Raw genomic sequence first — 19,231 nt, forward strand, 5'->3', positions numbered from 1 at the left:
TTTTTCAAGCCCTGTAAGTGTATATATGCACGCGCGCACACACACACACACACACACACACACACACAGAGGGTGTTCTGAAAAGTTCTCTTCCTAACAATGAAAAAAACGAATTTATAATTTCAAAATTATTTTTATTTTTCAACATAATCTCCCTTAACACTAATATATTTATTCCAGTGATGCTTCAGCCCATTATCCCGTCCCTGTAGTGGTTCTCAGTAAGATCTGCAAAATACCCCTCTACAGCTGCAGTCACCTCCTGATTTGAAGAAAAACACTGACCAGCAAGGAAGAGTTTTAGTTCTGGAAAGAGATAGAAGTCAGAGAGAGCCAAATCTGGAGAATAGGGTGGATGTCCCAACAATTCATAGTGCAGATCACTTAATTTTCCCATTGCCATATTTTTTGAGGCAGGTGCATTATCCTGATGAAAGATGCTTTTTTTCTTCTGCAAACCGGGTCTTTTCTCAAATTTTTTCATCTAGTCTGGTTAAAAGATTGGAATAATATTCCCTGGTTATTGTTTTACCCTTTTCAAAATAATTAATACACAAAATGCCTTTAGCATCCCAAAACACCGATGCCGCTACCTTTCCTGCTGATGGAATCGACTTTGGCGCTGAACAATCGGCTTCTGTCCACTGTTTTGACTATTCATCCATAGTAATAAATCGACTCACAAAATCGGTTTTATTCTTGTTAAAACGCTTTAAGCACTGTTCAGAGATTTTCATGCAAATGCATTTTTGATCTGCTGTGAGCAAGCGCAGCACCTATCTTGCGCAAAGTTTTTTCATATGCAATTCTTCATGCAAAATATATCCTACACATTCTTTTGAAATGCCTATAGTCTCATTAATTTCATGCACATTGACTCGCCGGTCATCCAATACCATATTGTGCACTTGATCAATGATTTCTGGTGTTGTTACACTTTTTGGATGTCCTTCACGTGGATCATCTTCACTGGTACGCCCACGTTTAAACTCGGCAGCCCATTTCTTAATTGTCGAAAACGAAGGAGAAGAGTGCCCATAAACTTTTATGAATTTCTTTTGGCTTTAAATCTTCTTTTACAAAGAATTTTATAACCGTGTGATACTCAATTTTATCCATTTCAAGGGATAAATACAACACTTTTCCTTCAGACAGCTGTATAAAACAAACTACTTGATAGAATAACTTGCAGTTTCACATGGATGCTTATGACAGATGTACCAACTTAGAAAAAATGAATCTTGCTGATAGTGTTGCCATCTATGGCTGAGAACTTTTCAGACCACCCTCGTATTAAGGCTTACTTAGTACAATAGTTTTTATACTAGCACTTTCATGACTATAGAGAGAAAGATACCACTCTCCATGCCATTGTTTTTTAATTATCGTTTATTGATTCATTCACTCTAATGGGTTAAGAAATTGATATGTTTGTATCTAATTTTTACCTTTAAACTTCTATGAATACACATTCTTGTTCTAATGGATTTTACTCAGTTATTACTCCATTAAAGTAAATAGAAGAATTGAGATTGCTATCATTGACAAAATCATGGATAGAATGTGAGATTAGTGAAAAAAGGTTGATATGAATAGAAGAAAGAGCACAAGTGAAAGTACTAACTTGTGCTCCACAACTGATGCCTATCCTGTATCATCTCTGTATCTATTGATGGGGGGGGGGTGTCAGCAAGTTGATCCACTGTGGATTGGGAGTGGCAGAAGAATCCATATTGATGGCCACTGATTACATGATCAGCCTCTAAGCAGTGAATAAGCTGATTCTCAGTCACTTTCTCCAGTGAGTGCAATAATAGTTTGATGGCTGGCTTTTTTCTTTGAAATGGGTTGGATATAGGCTTATTTCCATGCTGTAGAGTAGATGCTAGATGGAGGATTTTTAAAGATATGGAGATGATATAGGATAGGCATCAGTTGTGGAGCACAAGTTGAAGCACAATTGGGGATGTCATGAGGACTAGAAACTTCATATCCAAGCTATTCTTCTGACACCTTTCTGATAGGACTAAAGTTGGCATGTGCTGAGTAGTAGTAGTTGGTAAAATGTTGAAGAGTATTTTGTCTTGATCATCACTACAGGAGTTGTAGGAGAAGAATAATGCTTTTAGGTCAGCCTTATCTTTGGGTAAAGGGTATACATTTCCTTTCAAAGCTGATTACTTCCACACCAGGTACATATTGAAAAATGTATACCCTTAATAATATATACACCATATATTGGACTTCCATATATTGGACAAATGTATACACCATAATATGGACTTCCTATTTTGTGTACTCTATCCCATGCTTTGTGACAGTAATGTTATCTTTTACATAAGGTTAGTTGACATGGAATGTTATCAGCACATTTCATAACATCAGTGTTAGGTTGTATTATAGCTTTTGTAAGCATTGGTATCACTTTTCGATATAAATTAGTTTTTGTAAGTTAGCTTTTGTTTATAATTGTAGCAGTGTTTCATTTTTATTTTTCTTATTACAGTATCATTTTTTCTTCAATTCTGTTATGTGTTTAGTAATGATATTAATGCTACTAGTAATTCTCTTATAATGTGCTTCACATATTGGGTAATTTTCTAGTTTGGTCTCTTTTCTTAATGCCTTTTTTTGAAAATAAGTAGGTAGGCAGAACTGACTTCCCTCCTTTAAAAAAATAAAACACACACACACACACACACACACACACATGTGTGTGTGTGTGTGTGTGTGTGTTTACATTGATCATTTACAGTCAACATTGAAAATGTATGGTATCTTTGTTATTTGTTTCTGGTTTTGCTTTATTTTGTTTGTTATTCTTGTTACTTGTGTAACATGTTAAAATTTGCCATTTTTTATTGTCTTTCAGTTATCTGCGTGTGATGACTATCTATTAAACATTGTGTTCTCTTTACAAAAATCTTACCATGCCTGAGGGCCCAGAAGGGATTTATGGCAATTTTTATTCCTGTGTAAGTAATGGAATGAAATTTGATTAAGATTGTTTCAGGGCTTGTTTTACTAGGAGGATTAGACCCATGATACAGTATATTGTGCTGTGGGACTCTGGAAAACCGTGGGTAAAACTATTTGATATATCAGTGCACAAATCCTTTGATCAGTGCATTATGTGTATATGATAAAAGCCAGTCAAGTGTATTCCACATTGCATTCATGAGTATGTTAGATTGCAGTTTTCCAGAAGTGTCCCCTTAAGTAGAAAATAGTAGTATTTTAGCTATTTTAATTTTTATATTATAATAATTATAATAATTTTTAACTATTAAAATTATTATATCATATAATACTACTATTTTCTACCAAAGGACTCTTCTTAAAATTTATAAAATATATTTTTAATTGCAATGTGCAATACACTTCACTGACTTTTATCATATGTAAATAATGCAATTGTCAAAGATGTGTGCATTGATATATTATTATAAGTATTACATTATTCATATGATAAATTCTAGGGAATATTTTCTAGAATTTTTTCTATTTTAGTGATAATCAGATCCACTCATTCACTGGAAACTTGTAGCAGATTATTATTGTGGGTGGTCTTGAGGGTTGGATATAACTGCTTCCAAACCCATACTGCACTATGAAGCAGCAAAATATCTAAATTTTCTGTAGACCATGGAAATATTTAAATTCTCTATGGCTGAAAGCTAAAATCTCATTTTCCCCTTAACATGTTAGGTCCAATAATTTTGCTTCACAGGAACCTAATTAATTCTCTAATAGGGTGATGAATCCTATCAACCTGGTATTTCTATTTCTTTCAGTTTTCATGTATTCTCTGATCAGTTTTTTCTATCTCTGAGTTTCTAGGAGGATAATCATATCTTTTTAATAGACTGACTAATCCACTTTAGTTGAAAATCCGTTATAACAGTTCTTTATAGACATTATTTGTACTCTGGTCTTTATCATTTGTCAAGGGCATTGTCATTATTAACTGATATATACCAATTGTAGCTAAAATTATATAGGTATATTTAAATATATATATATATTTTTTTTTTTTTTTTTTTTTACTGGATTTTTCAATCAACAGAATAAAAAATTATTTTAATTAGTATATTATTTATTTATTTATTCATTTTTGCATTTTTTGATTACTTGAAAGAAACATCCACATTAAGGAATTATATTTAGAGATTGATATATAACTGGTACATAAACTATATGCAAAATTATAAAAATAAAATCCAAAGGGAAATAAAAGCCTAACTATGTTATTGTTGATAGTGACATCTTCATACTGGTATAGGATTGAAGAGTACACATGGAATTTGAAATAGGCAGTGATCACAATTTAATTTTGAGTAGGAAAAAACCTGAATATCATATTGAAAAGAAAAGTGTTTAAGGAAGTTTTAAAAAGAAATCAAGTGAAGCAACTTTCATGGGTGATCTCTAGACTCAAATATCATCAATGAACAAATGAAAGAGTTTGATGACAAGAATCAAACCTTGGAGAATCAGTGACCAATTGAAGAAAACATTGGTTGATTCAGCCAGAAAAGCATGAAATTGCTGCAAGGATAGAACTCCATGATAGACTTAGGGAGTTTAAGAGACAGTCATGGAAAAGAACAAAACATACTGAAATTTCCAGTAAATCAGCATGTGCTCTGAGAAAATATAGAGAAAAATGTAAGAAAGCAAGCAATGTGTAAGAGCAGCTAAACATAAATCATGGGGAAGAATATAGAAGATAATTATTCTAGATATTTATTTACTTTGAAATATTTACTTTAAAAGATTGCTAAATAAAATAAAAAGTTATAGAAACTTTTAAGAGAAATGCAATCAGGAGTACATATCAATACTTGAGGGAGAAAAAGTTATCAGAAGCCTAAAATGTTGAAAGGCAGCTGTAGTACATGATATTTGACCAGAAATTCTTAAATATGGAAACATGAAGATATAAAAGTTTTGCAGTGGCTACATTGCATAATTATGAGGGTTTGGTTAGAAGTTGAATTCCAGATAGAGTAGAGCTTATGGTGTCAACTGAATAAATTTGTATACAGTAAGAGAGAAATTAGACAGCTGTTTGATGCCAGGATGGCAGTGGAAAGGCTCACATGAAGACCATTATCTGAATGGATTGATGCAGTTTGAATTGCCTTAAAACACTGATATGTTAGATCTGACAGTATCAGCATCCTGATAACAGAATAATTTAGAGTCAGGTTGTAGATAGGTAGTAATGTAAAGTCTTCATGTAGTACCGTGCACTCTGTTAAGATATCAGGAATTAGATAATGATAATTTTGCCATAATGAATGCTGTAGCAATTTGAATGAAGAAAAGAACAGTTTTTCAAGGCATCCTCCACTTCTTTATCAGCAACTTGTTAAATGGAAATTGTTGAATCAGATAGAACTTGAGGTTGGACTGAGATTCATTCATGAACTCTCTTCCATCTCGTTTCTTTATTTCTAAATCATCTATCCAGTCTTTTGTTCTTTTCTCATAATGCAAAGCACATCTCCTTGTAAGTGATGTGAAGTCATACCACCTTTACCATGAGTTGCCCCAGTTCTGAAAATACTTCAGGCGCAAACTTTGTTTGCTTACACTTGGATAAAGGATTAAACCAAGTCTAGTTACACCCTGAGTTATGTAACACTCGACTTACATAAATTCGCAGTTACGTAATAAATCTACTAGCATGTATGAACACTTTTGTGGCTTTGTGCAGGTGCATCTTTGACAGCTTTATTACAGTACAGGAGTAGATGCCTCGGCAGTTAGCTCAGTCACTTATTATCACTGCTAGTTTCGTGATTTTTTTACCCTTAAAATGGAATGCAAATGCAAACCGAATGCGTTGGTAATAAATCTAAAAAACAAAGGTTCTGCAATTACTTTAGAAGAAAAGTTGAAATAATTCGTATGTATGAAGGTGGGAAAATTCTATCAACAATACCTCGGGAAATAAATCGACCTATTTCGACAGTGAATACTATAGTGAAGGATAAAGTTTGCATTGTTGAAAGCACGAAAGGTGCGATCGTGTTGACGGGCACAATTACTACCAAGAAGAGGCTAGGCCTGATATCAGAGATGGAGAAATTGTTGTCTCACTAGATTGATGATCTGACACAGAAGTAGATACTATTAAGTTTACAGATTATCCAGGAGAAGGATGTATCCTTATATAAGGATTTAAAAGAGCAGGCCGGCATCACAGACACAGAGAGTATATTTAAAGCTAGTGCTGGATGGTTTGAATGATTCAAGAAATGTACAAATCTGCACAGCATCAAAATCACAGGTGAGTTAGCAAGTGCAGATACAGACACGGCAAGTCGATTTCGAACTTCTGGCAGAAATAATTGAGGAGGGGGAATATTTGCCTGAGCAAATATATACTGGCAATGAAAATTCAACTTACGTAAAATTAATTACTTAAAGGTTTATGGAATGCATTACTTATGTAACTCTGGGTGTAACTGTATATAATTTCTTGGTATCTTTAATTTATAGTGAATGTGGAGTTTATTAGCAAACACCACATTTATTATAGTGGTGTTAGCTGGAGTTAGAGGTCACAAGTACTCTATTTACTTCTTCCTGAACATTTATTAGATTGCACTTTTAGTTATTTTGGTTCTATAAATGTTTGAGCTTCATATTTAAGATATAACTTTCTTTCCATTTGATATTCAGAGTATCTTTATAATTTAGACCTTATGTTATCAAAGCTGTTATTTAAACATAATTGTTTTGAACAGGATAGCTGCAATGTTGAAATGTTCAACATTGCAGATCACTAGTGAAGCTCATTATTGTGATTTGAATTTCAAAATAGCATTCCTTATGGAAAATTATTTCTTACAAGAATCTCAAACAGCATTATATCTTGCTATAAGCTGCATTCTTTTTTAGTATAAATCATTTTTGCCCCCCATAAAAGTTGATATTACTAATATTTATAGATTTTTGCATTTGTTTTAATTCATTTTCAGGAACAAAAAGGGTTCATTCCAACCAAGTTTATCAAGAATATATTGCTGATCGTCATCATCTACACATGAACTCTACGCAGTGGGAGACATTAACAGATTTTGTACAGTGGTTGGGTAGAGAAGGCTATTGTGTTGTGGATCATACAGAAAAAGGATGGTTTATTAGGTAATAAAATATTCCTGATTTATAAATGTACAGACAAAAAAAAATTACTCCTAGATATTTTTATTTTTCCTTAACAAAACAATAGTCAGATCCCAAGAAGCCCGTGTTATAACAAGTATATAAGTGTGTACAGAGTCGGTTCTGAATTATTAATATAATGCTTAATAGCATCAATGACTTTCAGAGAAGCATTATTATTAGTATTTTTGCATACATAAATTGCTAAAGGCAGTTACCATAATAATAGTGGTTTGCTCTTTGACGACTATGTATTTGACTCAGTAATAGGGAAAGACTATCAACAGTCAGATACATTCTGCTGTCTTTGTTTAAATTCATAATGGAACATTTAGTTTTATTTCCCTTTTTTATAGATAGTTACTATAAGAACTCTATTCCATTCATCTGTAATTCAATCTACTGATCAGGCCTTCTGAATTCTGCAGTGCAGCCACTGTAGAACTAAATCTTACTAGGAATGCTGAGTACGGAAATATCTCTGTAATCCTTACATTTAGTTGTTTTTTTTCTCTCTCTCTTTTTATAAATAGGTAGTATGAGAGTTCTACTCCAGTATTTGGAATTCAACCTTCCAAATTATGCAGTGCAACTACTATAGAATTTTTATGCCTCTATATTTGAGCATGTCTGATGAAATATCAGTTACTCCAGCTGCCTTTCCACATTTCAGATTTTTGATAGCTTTTTCTACTGCAAATATGGATATGTATTCCTGAGTTCATTCTTATTGAGTGTTTTCTGTCACCATGCTGACACTGCTTGTTTTAGTTAGAAATCTTTCAAAGTAATTACTCCAAACATCTAGAATGTATTTATCTGCACTTTACATATCACCTTTATGATCATCACCATCAAATTCCTGGTATATAACCTCAAGGGGTGTACAGGATATGATAGTACTACATAAAAATTTTACATCTTTACTAACTTCAATCTACAATTTTCCTCCAAATCAGTCTGTTACCTGTCAAGACTCCAATATTATCAGATGTCATATATTTCTGTCTTCTAAGGCACTTTTTAGTGTATCAATCCACCTATATCCTGGTCTTCCTCTGGGTCTATTTCCTGCCATCCTGGCAGAGAACACTTGCTTAGCTAATCTTTCTTCTCCCATTCTGTTTAAGTGACCATACCACCTGAGATTAGCTCAGCTAATGCATTCCTGGATGCCAACAATGTCAAGTTCTTTCCTAATATCCTCATTTTTAATATGATATTGCCATTGATGTCATCTGTTCATGCCCCTAATCTCAGGACTCTCATATCTGCAGTCTCTAGTCTTTGGTCAAGTCTTTTACTTTCTGACCCAGCTCTCAGATCCATAAGTTAAAATTGGTTTGAACACTGTCTTGTATATACAGCTAATTTAGTGTTTTGACTAATTTTTCTTTTATTCCTTATAAATTTATTCAGTCGACTTCCTACCATACCAGCTTTGTTGATTCCATTGTCTATTTCCATATTTAATTTACCATCTTCACTAAAAATTGTGCCTAAGTAGCTGAAATGTTTTACTTGTTCTATAGGTTTTCCATTCACAATGCAGTTGATATTTTCAGTTGATATTTTCAATGTTTCTGACTATTTTCATTGTCTTTGCATTTTTAATGCTTCATACCATATCTGTTACAATAGTTATTCAATTTAGTCAGGGAGTCTTGCAGACTTGTAACCGATTTATTTAGAAGTATAACATCATTTACATAAAGTAAAGAGCCAAGATTAACATCTCCAGTTTTGATATCAGGTTTAATACCTTTCATTCATAATTAGATCCATATAGATAATGAATATACCAGATTTAACATTAAACTACCACTCCTGTGCTTCCTTCAATTCTAACTGCTGACTTACAACTTAAATAAAGGCTAAGTATTGTTTGATATAATGTCCCATTTTCACCATATAACTGTAACGTTTTAAACAGGTTCTCTCTTGGCACCTTGTCATATTCCTTTTCCAGATCTACAAAACTTAAATACAGATCTTTGTTATATTCCCATGATTTCTCAACTTTCTGTCTTAAAGTGAAAATCTGAAAACCTAGAAGTTAGCTTGTTCTTCACCCAGCTTCTCTTCCACAATCCTTCTCAACTCTTTCTCAAGTATACTTGCATATATCTTACCAGGACCACTAGTAATGAAATACCTCTGTAATTCTCACATTCAGTTTTATTTCCCTTTTTATATATGGGTACTATGAGAGGCCTACTAAAATCATCTGGAATTCGTCCCTCTGTCCAGGCCTTCTGAACTATGCAGTGCAGCCACTGTAAGTTTTTTTATACCATCATACTTCAGCATTTCTGGTCAAATATCATCTACTCCTGCTGTTTTTCCACATTTCAGGCTTTTGATGGCTTTTTCTACTTCAAGTATGGATATGTATTACTGACTGCATGCCCAGTCAGTGTTTTTTTACTACTGTGCTGTCATTACTGCTTGTTTCATTTAGCAATTTTTCGAAGTAATTACTCCATACTTCAAGGATATCTTTTTCTCCTGTTTTCATGCCACCTTTTGAAGAAAACATTGATTCTGCCAGAGAGGCATGTGGTGAGGTTGTCTGCAAGGATAAAAAAATCAGAACTCCCTGGTGGACACAGGAAGTTAAAGGCAGTGAAGGAAAATAAGAAAGCATATCAAAAGTTCCTGGCAAATAAGTCAGCTTGTGCTCTGAGAGAATACAAGAGACAAATGCAAGAATGCTAAACACTGTGTAAAACTAGCTAAACAAAACTCATGGGAGGACTTTGGCAAGAACATAGAAAATAAATATCAAGAAGGTAGTAAGATATTCTGGAGGTTGTTGAAGAAGCTTAGGAATGGAGGAAAGAGTGCTGTAAAAGGAGTTAGAGATGACAAAGGTGAAATGAAAACGGGAGAAAAGGATATCCTTGAAGTATGGAGTAATTACTTTAAAAGGCTGTTAAATGAAACAAGCAGTGATGACAGCACAGTGGTAAAAAACACTGACCAGGCATGCAGATAGGAATACATATCCATACTTGAAGTAGAAAAAGCCATCAAAGGCTTGAAATGTGGAAAGGCAGCAGGAGTAGATGATATTCGACCAGAAATGCTGAAGTATGGTGATATAAGAGTCTTATGGGTAGATATCCGCTGCATAGTTCAGAAAGCCTGGACAGAGGGATGAATTCCTGATGATTGGAGTAGAGCTCTCATAGTACCCATATAAAAAAGGGAAATAAAACTTAATGTGAGAATTACAGAGGTATTTCTCTACTGAGTGTTCCTGACAAAATCTATGCAAGTATACTTGAGAAAAGGTTGAGAAGAATTGTGGAAGAAAAGCTTGGTGAAGAACAAGCTGGAGTCTGGCTTAATAGAGGCTGTCAGGATCAGATCTTCACTTTACGACAAATAGTCGAGAAAGCATGGGAATATGACAAAGATCTGTATTTAAGTTTTGTCGATTTGGAAAAGGCATAAGACAAGTTGCCAAGAGATAAGCTATTCAATACGCTACAGTTATATGGTGGCAATGGGGCATTATATCAAGCAATACTTAGTCTTTATTTGAGTTGTAAGTCAGCAGATAGAATTGAAGGAAGTACAGGAAGATGGTTTAATGTTAAATCTGGTGTGAGACAAGGATGTACATTATCCCCTCTGTTATTCAATATCTATATGGATCACATTACGAAGGAAAGTGGTATTAAACATGATATCAAAATTGGAGATGTTAATGTCAACTCTTTGCTTTATGCAGATGATGTTATACTTCTAAATAAATCCGTTACAAGTCTGCAAGATTCTCTGACTAAATTGAATAACTGTTGTAATAGATATGGTATGAAGGTCAGCAATAAAAAGACAAAGAAAATGAAAATAGGAAGAATCATTGAAAATGTCAACTGTGTTGTGAATGGAGAGCCTGTGGAGCAAGTAAAACATTTCAGCTACTTAGGCACAATTTTTACTGAAGATGTTAAATTAAATATAGAAATAGACAACAGAATAAGCAAAGCTGGTATGGTGGGAAGTCAATTGAATAAATTCATATGGAATAAGAGAGAAATTAGTCGGAACACTAAATTAGCTGTATACAAGACAGTGTTCAAACCAGTTTTAACTTGAGCTGGGGTCAGAAATAAAACACTTGACCAAAGACTAAAGACCGCAGATATGAGAGTCCTGAGAAAGATTTCAGGCGTGAACAGATGGCATCAATGGCAATATCATATTAAAATGAGGATATTAGGAAAATACTTGACATTGTCAGCATTCAGGAGTGCGTTAGCAGAGCTAATCTCAGGTGGTATGGTCACTTAAACAGAATGGGTGAAGAAAGATTAGCAAAACAAGTGTTCTCTGCCAGGTTGGCAGGAAAACGACCCAGAGGAAGACCAAGATATAGGTGGATTGATACGGTAAAAAATGCCTTAGACGATAGAAATATAACATCTAATGATGTTGGAGTCTTGACAAGTAACAGACTAATTTGGAGGAAAATTAGATAGGAAGTTAGTAATGATGTAATTTTTTTCATGTAGTACTATCATGTCCTGTACACCCCTTGAGTGTACATGGCAGGAATTTGATGATGATGATGAATTCCTTTTACAGCACTCTTTCCTCCATTTCTGAGCTTCAACAACCTCCAGAATATCTTGCCACCTTCTTGATATTTATTTTCTTCTTACCAAAGTCCTCCCATGACTTTTGTTTAGCTAGTTTTACACAGTGTTTAGTTTTCTTACATTTGTCTCTTGTATTCTCTCAGAGCACAAGCTGACTTATTTACCAAGAACTCTTGATGTGCTTTCTTCTTTTCTTTCACTACCTCTTTAATTTCCTGTGTCCACCATGGAGTTCTGATTTTTCTTTCTTTACAGACAACCTCACCACATGCCACTCTGACTGAATCAATCATTGTTTTCTTCAGGGCTTGCCATTGAATCGCCAAGATTTGGTTTCTATTCTCAAACTCTCTTATTTTTTCTTCAATAATCTTTGTGTATTTTGGTCTACAGTTCACATCTGAGAGCTGCTCAACTTTTATTCGCTTTAAAACTTTCTTACATGCTCTTCTTTTCAATATGAAATTCAGTTTTATCCTGCTCAAGACTAAATAGTTATCACTTCCAATTTCAAATCCTCTGTAAACTCTGGTGTCCTGCACCAGGAAGAATACATCACTATCAACAATAACATAGTCAATGAGATTTTTCTGATTCCTTGCCACTGCTTTCCATGTGAATTTGTGCACATTTTTACGTTGAAACATTATGTTAGTAATAACCAGCCCATGTTCTGAGCAGAAATACAACAGGTATTTGCCATTATTATTATCTTTGCTCTTTTCTCCAAATTTTCCCAAAATATTTTTGTATGTCTGACAATGATTTCCAACTTTGCTATTTAGATCCCAACAAGGACCAACTTTTCCTTTTTCATTGTCATTTGCTTTCTCTAAAGCCTCAAAAAAATTCCTCCACTTCTACCTTTGTAGAACCTTCTGTGGGACCATTGGCACATATAAGTCTCATTGTCCGGTTCCCCATTCTGATATTTGCCCACATCACTCTATGCGAGACTGCCTACCAGCCATTCAATAAAATTAGCCTCGTATTTAGTATTGAATACTATGGCTACTCCTCCTTTTTCCTTGATTGTCATTGCCTGAATATAACATTTTGTATTTATTGCTCAGAAAGATCTGACCAGTTTTTGTTTTAGTCATCCCTATTATGTTGATCTGGTACTTATCTAATTCCACAGCTGTCTCGATTTCTTTGCCATTCTGGCTTCTTATGTTGATAGTACTGATCTTGAACTCTGGTGATGTTAAGTTGTGGTTTGTTTTCAGATTTGTTGCAGTAGCTGACTTTTCGCAGCTTGCCGTGGTTCCCTGGCAAAAAGAACAGGGGGACCTTGTTTAACTGGGCGAAGCCCCAGCCGGCATGAAATTCTGTCATGTTGTATCATCATTTGATACTTTGATTTAAGCCAATAAGAATACAATTTGGTCAGCTAAATCCCAAATTGCCAGCCCATTCTCGTTTGTTCAGTATGCAGGTAGATACCTAACAGGGTGCACCACGAGAAAGCTGACTTACTCGCTAGGAAGAACTTTTTTTTAAATTTTTTTTTTTATACTGCCTCTTTAACTACTTGAGTCCACCATGGAGTTCTGATTTTTTTCTATTCTTACAGACAACCTCATCATGTGCCTCCCTGGCTGAATCAATCTATGTTTTCTTCAGGGTTTCCACTGCATCTCTGATGTTTGGTTCTTGTTTTCGAACTCTAATTTTTTCTTGAATAATTGCATATTTTAATCTACAGTTCACCTCTCAAAGCTGCTCAACTTTGATTCATTTTAAAACTTTCCTACACACTCTTCTTTTCAATATAAAATTCAGTGTTTTCCCTCAAAATTAAATAGTGATCACTTCCTATTTCAAATCCTGTGCACCCTTTGTGTCCTGAATAAGTGGGATAACATTGGTATCAACAATAACTAGTCGATGAAAATTGATTCGTTTCAAAACCTTCTAACACACCCATCTTTTCAATATGAAGTTCAGTTTTATCCTGCTCATTATTAAAAGGTGATCACTTCAGTGTGGACATCCTGCATGTTAAAAATATTTCAGTTTTATACAGTAACAAAAAAAAGCTTCAATAATAGTGCTGCACAGTATAAACAACTCTAGAAGAAAATGAATAATTTATTGAACTTACTAATATTTTACTGGATTTCTTACCAGCATCTTCAGAGCACATATTACAAATATGATAAACACACATACTAAATTAGATCATTGTAGGAATAATTCAAATTAAAACCAAAAAAGAAACAAATGTCCTAACAAGGTACAGGTATGCAGTATTTACTGCATATTAGAGGAACTTTATGTGCACATCCTGGAACATATAAAGTTCCTTGTGCTGTGACTTAGGTTGCTTTAGACAGACTGTTCTTTCAACATTTGCCTTGAAGAACATAAAAATTTTGTTTGCAACCATAAATTTGTCTGCAACCAAAGGATAATGTCTAAGAATAGTGTGAGGAATTCTAAGAATTGACATATATGGCAATTTCAAAAGACATGCAAAGTGTGACGTCATCATGTCTGAAGGTCAATACGTGACCATACATGGAAAGTTGGAGAAATGCATGCATGCATGCATACAATGGAAGTCTGGGTGTATATAAGGCAAAGCATCGAGAAGAAATAGGGTCTTGGGGTTTTCACCTTCTCTTACCTGTGTTTGCTGCCACGTTAGGTCCATTGTCAATCATCGAAAGAGAAGCATCGTTTGTCTTAGGGTTCTCAACCCTCTCTTACCTGGGTCTGCCGTCAGTAACCTAAAGAGAAGCATCATATTTTCTGAGTCTTCTACCTGGGTCGGCCGCCACGTGAGGTCCATGGTCGGGAATCGAAAGGAACATTGTCGCCACGTTGAGTCCTATAAGGCATGGAATAAACAACGACTCAAACAAGGAAAAAATTTGGCAGGAAATCAAGAATGAGCCAGCAGAAGGAAAGAAAGACAAGAAGGAGCACTTACGTGTGAACAAGATTCATGTAAATGGCAGTGCTGAACAAGAATTTTAATTAGTTATATATGTGATAATTCTGAACAAGAGTGTACATCAAGTGTGTCTGTTTATGGGTACAATACGATAATGTAAATTGATATTGAATTAAAGTTACTTAACATGTATATATGACTGGCAGGATATTCTAGATTGTGAATTAGCTATAAAGGAAGAAAATTAGAATTAAGTTTGAATTTGGAAGAATTGAAAATAACAAAGAAATTGTAATGCAGTTGTATATATATATATATATTAATGTGAAACTGTAAATATTCCCTTTTTGATTTAATTAAATGGTTTGTGAACAACACGTTGGACTGATTCTGTCAGTTCACTATCCTGAAAAATTCGAACCTGCATAAGACAACGTTTAAGTATAATCAATCCACGACTAATTAATGGTATGGATTAACATAAGCAGAGAATGCTAACAATATCTGCTTTGTCTCTAATAAAAATATTATAATCTCACACTCAATGCATAGTCTAACTGGCACAGTCGTAAAACAAATAAATTTGTTAGACTATGGAGCGCGACAACTTAAGATCTAGTAGAAATAAATATATGGCGACAGTCGATAGTTAAGGCAGTTGTCCATTCACAAAGTTTTAAGTAAAAGAAAACAAAGACAAAGCAGGGTAATATAAAAACAGAACGTTTTATAACAGTAAGTTTAATAAATTATATTTTTTTCTGCCATGAAGCACAGTTATGAAAAACAACCAACACTTAAGCCTATCTATACATAAAAAAAACAACAACAACAGTACTTTGGTCTTAATATCTCAAGTTCCCTTTCATGTCAGGCTCAGTGGCTTGTCATGACAAAGTAACTTAACTTCCTAAAAACCTGCTTATCATTACAATAGGGCAGTTGTCTTCAACAACTGGGCTGATAGTTTGTGACTTATCCAACAAAATTGTTTTCTGTATTAGCTTAAACCATAAACAAAATTACAAACTGATAACAGGTTCTTTCCTAATATATTAATTTTTAATATGATTCTGCCTTTGATTCCATCTGTTCATTCCCTAATCTTACTCGGAAATCTCATATCTGTGGTCTCCAGTCTTTGATCAAATGTTTTGCAGCCTAGCCCTCAGATTCATAAGTTAAAGCTTTGAATACTCTCATATACTAGTTTAGTGTTTTGACTAATTTCATTTGATTTCCATATAAATTTATTCAATTGATTCCCTATTATACGCTGGCCTGGTTGATCGAATGGTTAGCATACATCCCTCTCCAGCCAGGGTTGTAGGTTTGAGTCCCACTGCAAGCATAGATGTTTGTGATTTCTTTTTGCCTTATGTACTGCTAAAAACTTTGATATGGCACAGTCTGACCTTTGCTGTCCTTACATCATTAAAACCATAAATCATCATCATCCTATCATACCAGCTTTGTTTATGTTCATATTTAATTTGCCATCTTCAGTAATATGCCTAAATAGCTGAAATGTTTTACTTGTTCCATAGGTTTCCCATTCATGATTCGATTCAACTGATATTTTCACTATCTCTTTTTATTTTCATAATCTTTGCTAATTTTTATACTGAATTTATTACAGCAGTTGTTCAGTTTAGTTGAGGAATCCAGCAGACCTGTAGTGGATTTATTTAAAATTATAACATCACAATGAGCTGAGATTAACATCTCCAGTTTTGATATCAGGCCATGGATGAAATAAGTTAGATTTTTATTAAATTGGGCATAATAATTATAAAAATGATAGTCAAAAATTTGTAACAGTCATGTTTTAAGTCTTTGAATTTTGGAGAAGCTATCCTGGAATTGAAAATCCATTTAATACTTTTTTTTCTTTCTTTTAGTTACGTCGATAAAGATCCTGATACAATTCAACGACAGAAGGCTTTAGCAAAAAAGGAAAAAATGGATATGGATGATGAAGAACGAATGGCAAAATTTCTTCAAACACAGGTAACCTTGAGTTAATGAACTTTGTCTGATTAAAACATAATTTTTGTTTATTTTTTATCCATTTAAAAATGAAATATAATTCAGTATATTATTTTCTAGTGTATAACTTCAAGGGACATAAACGATACTGTGATAATCCATTGCAGATTCTATTTTTATACTAATTTCGTATTAATAATTTTGTTACTGCTGCTGCTGTCAGCTGAATATATAATGAGGTGCATATGGTATCAAATACCACTCTCAGAACCTTGCACTTGAGGACTCTGCCCAAATAGCTTGAAGAAGTACCATTCTTTTTTCAAGCAGCATTCTCAAGATTATCTGTCTTAGTCCATGCATTGTACTAAAAATGTATTGTATACTAGATTTATCATCTTTTTTTTTTGTGTGTGTGTGTGGATGGGATTTGCACGCACTGTCATTTTGCAACCAATATATATTAAAAGGCTTAGTTGTTATAATAGCACTTCATGGTATAAACAATACCAAGAGAGGGAAAAAAAGACTAATATTTTGCTGGTTTTCTATTCAGCATCTTCAGAACACAGTTACATCTGTGAGAATGAAATAAATAATTATGGAAAACAATTCAAATTGTCGCTGAAACAGAACAAATATCCTTATATGGTGCCCTCTATGGGTCAGATAACCATAAAGTTAATTTGGAGAAGTCAAGCTATCAGGTCTCATAATGACAGTCTCCCAAATCTTTTGGCAAATTAACGCAACCATACTAGTTTAAGTGTTGTTTATACCATGAAGCACTATTATGAATCAGTGCAACCAATTTCCCATATCCTCACAAGATAGTTAATCATACAGCAGAACACTATTCATTCTTCCTACTTTGGTTTCTTTCATGCATATTATTTCCACTTCCATTAATTTTCCATAACTTCTCATTTATCTCTCGTCACTTGCTCATTGTTTCTAATATTATTCTCCTTCTCAAGATTTACACTACAACTTTCGTTTCAACCTTCACCATTTACTCTCCATTTCTCCCTGCCTTCATTCCCTCCTCACTCTTCGGTATGTTAGTGGACCTTGCTTCTCTATTGTTGCACTCATGCAAATCTACTTTCTCAGCTGCTTACACTTGTCTTTGTCCCATTTCCTTAATCAGCATACATAGACATGTTCTAAAATGCATTTAGTGTTGACTCACATGTTCTAATTAATATATTTCACACTGATCAGTTGAGGTTCAACAAAATATCTCAACACATTGGTTGTCATGTTAAATTTTTTTGTGTTCTTCTTATTCAAGTAGAGTTTACAAAAAGAAATCCTAGAGACTTCAGTAAATTCAGAAATTACACCCTAGCCCTAAACACAAAATACTACTACTATGACACACAAAATACCTATAAAAACACAGTTCAGACATCTTTAATTAGCAGCCATTGACATTGCAACCATCACCACTGATCACTTGCAATATAGTACCTGTATACACGACTATGGTAATTGAAGAAACCAAGAAATGTGAAGTTATATACAAGCATTTATTTTAATAAAGTGGAAAATATCATAACTTTTTTTTACATAAGTCTTTCATATAAAAACTTGCTTCTAAGATTTATTTTTTTCTATAAGAATAGGTGTATGCAAATAAATCACTATTCTGTATTAGAATGTTCTGCAAAGCCTCAACATAGTCAGTTATATCTCTGCTCCTATCACTGACTGATATTTCATTGTCAACTGTGAGACCACTAACTGGTAATTAATTTACGGAATTAACAACACATATGAAGTATATTAATTAAAGATAACTTTAATGAATCACTTCTATATTTCGGCAATGTCACATTGCCATCTTCAGGAACATAAAGATATGGTATGTGCACTAAGGAACTAACAAAGCAAATGAGGAAGAAAGTAAGAAACTAATTTTGTTCCTAAAGTCCTATTGGTGCCCTCTTGTGGGCTAATTTGGTAGTCTTGGCAGTTGGGCTGAAGTTCTCATAATGAAAGTCTCCCAAATTTGGGGCAGTTTCATGCACCCAAATTTGTTGAGGTTAGGAACGTTTTTTAGGGCTGCTGAAGATTCTTTGAATAATCTTTCGTATTTAAACTTACTGCGATGGATTATTTTTGTTTTCTTCCAACGAATTTTATGGTGGGTATCTAAGGCATGGTCCGCCAACCCAGAGCGGCTGTACTGGTGAAACCGGATGTAGTCTTGGTGTTCTGAAATCCTGATATTTGTTGTTCTGCCTGTTTGGCCAAAGTAGGACAATTTGCAGCTGCAAGGGACCTGGTATACACCAGGTAGGTCTAGGGGAAGTGGTTGGTCTTTGGTAGAGCGGATAAGGAATGCCAACTTTTTATATGGTCTGTAACAGGAAGTAAGGTCATATTTTTTGAGGATATTAGTTATTTTTTCAGAGGTGCCCTGGATGTAGGGGATAGTGATAGACTTGATGTAGTCTTTATTGTGGAGAGGGGGTGTGGTTTATAGGTTTTAGTATTTTTTGGATTTTTTTGGGGGGTTATAGCCATTGGCTAAGAAAGTGTTGAGGAT

The 19,231-nt window shown here is 34.1% G+C and overlaps 1 protein-coding gene across 2 annotated transcripts in view; it reads left to right on the forward strand.

The window, feature by feature from the left end:
- The window catches only part of kin17 (kin17 DNA and RNA binding protein), a 155,827-nt gene that overhangs the window by 56,217 nt on the left and 80,379 nt on the right, over positions 1-19,231 (forward strand). For both annotated transcript variants that reach the window (XM_090390976.1, XM_090390977.1), the window contains exons 5-6: positions 6,993-7,158; positions 16,590-16,698. In XM_090390976.1, coding sequence (XP_090247102.1) covers positions 6,993-7,158; positions 16,590-16,698 — 275 coding nt within the window. The remainder of the gene's footprint in view (positions 1-6,992; positions 7,159-16,589; positions 16,699-19,231) is intronic.

The sequence above is a fragment of the Typopeltis vanoorti genome, chromosome 1, assembly GCF_054136105.1.
Source record: "Typopeltis vanoorti isolate ZY-2024b chromosome 1, IOZ_Tvanoo_1.0, whole genome shotgun sequence".
Taxonomy (NCBI): domain Eukaryota; kingdom Metazoa; phylum Arthropoda; class Arachnida; order Uropygi; family Thelyphonidae; genus Typopeltis; species Typopeltis vanoorti.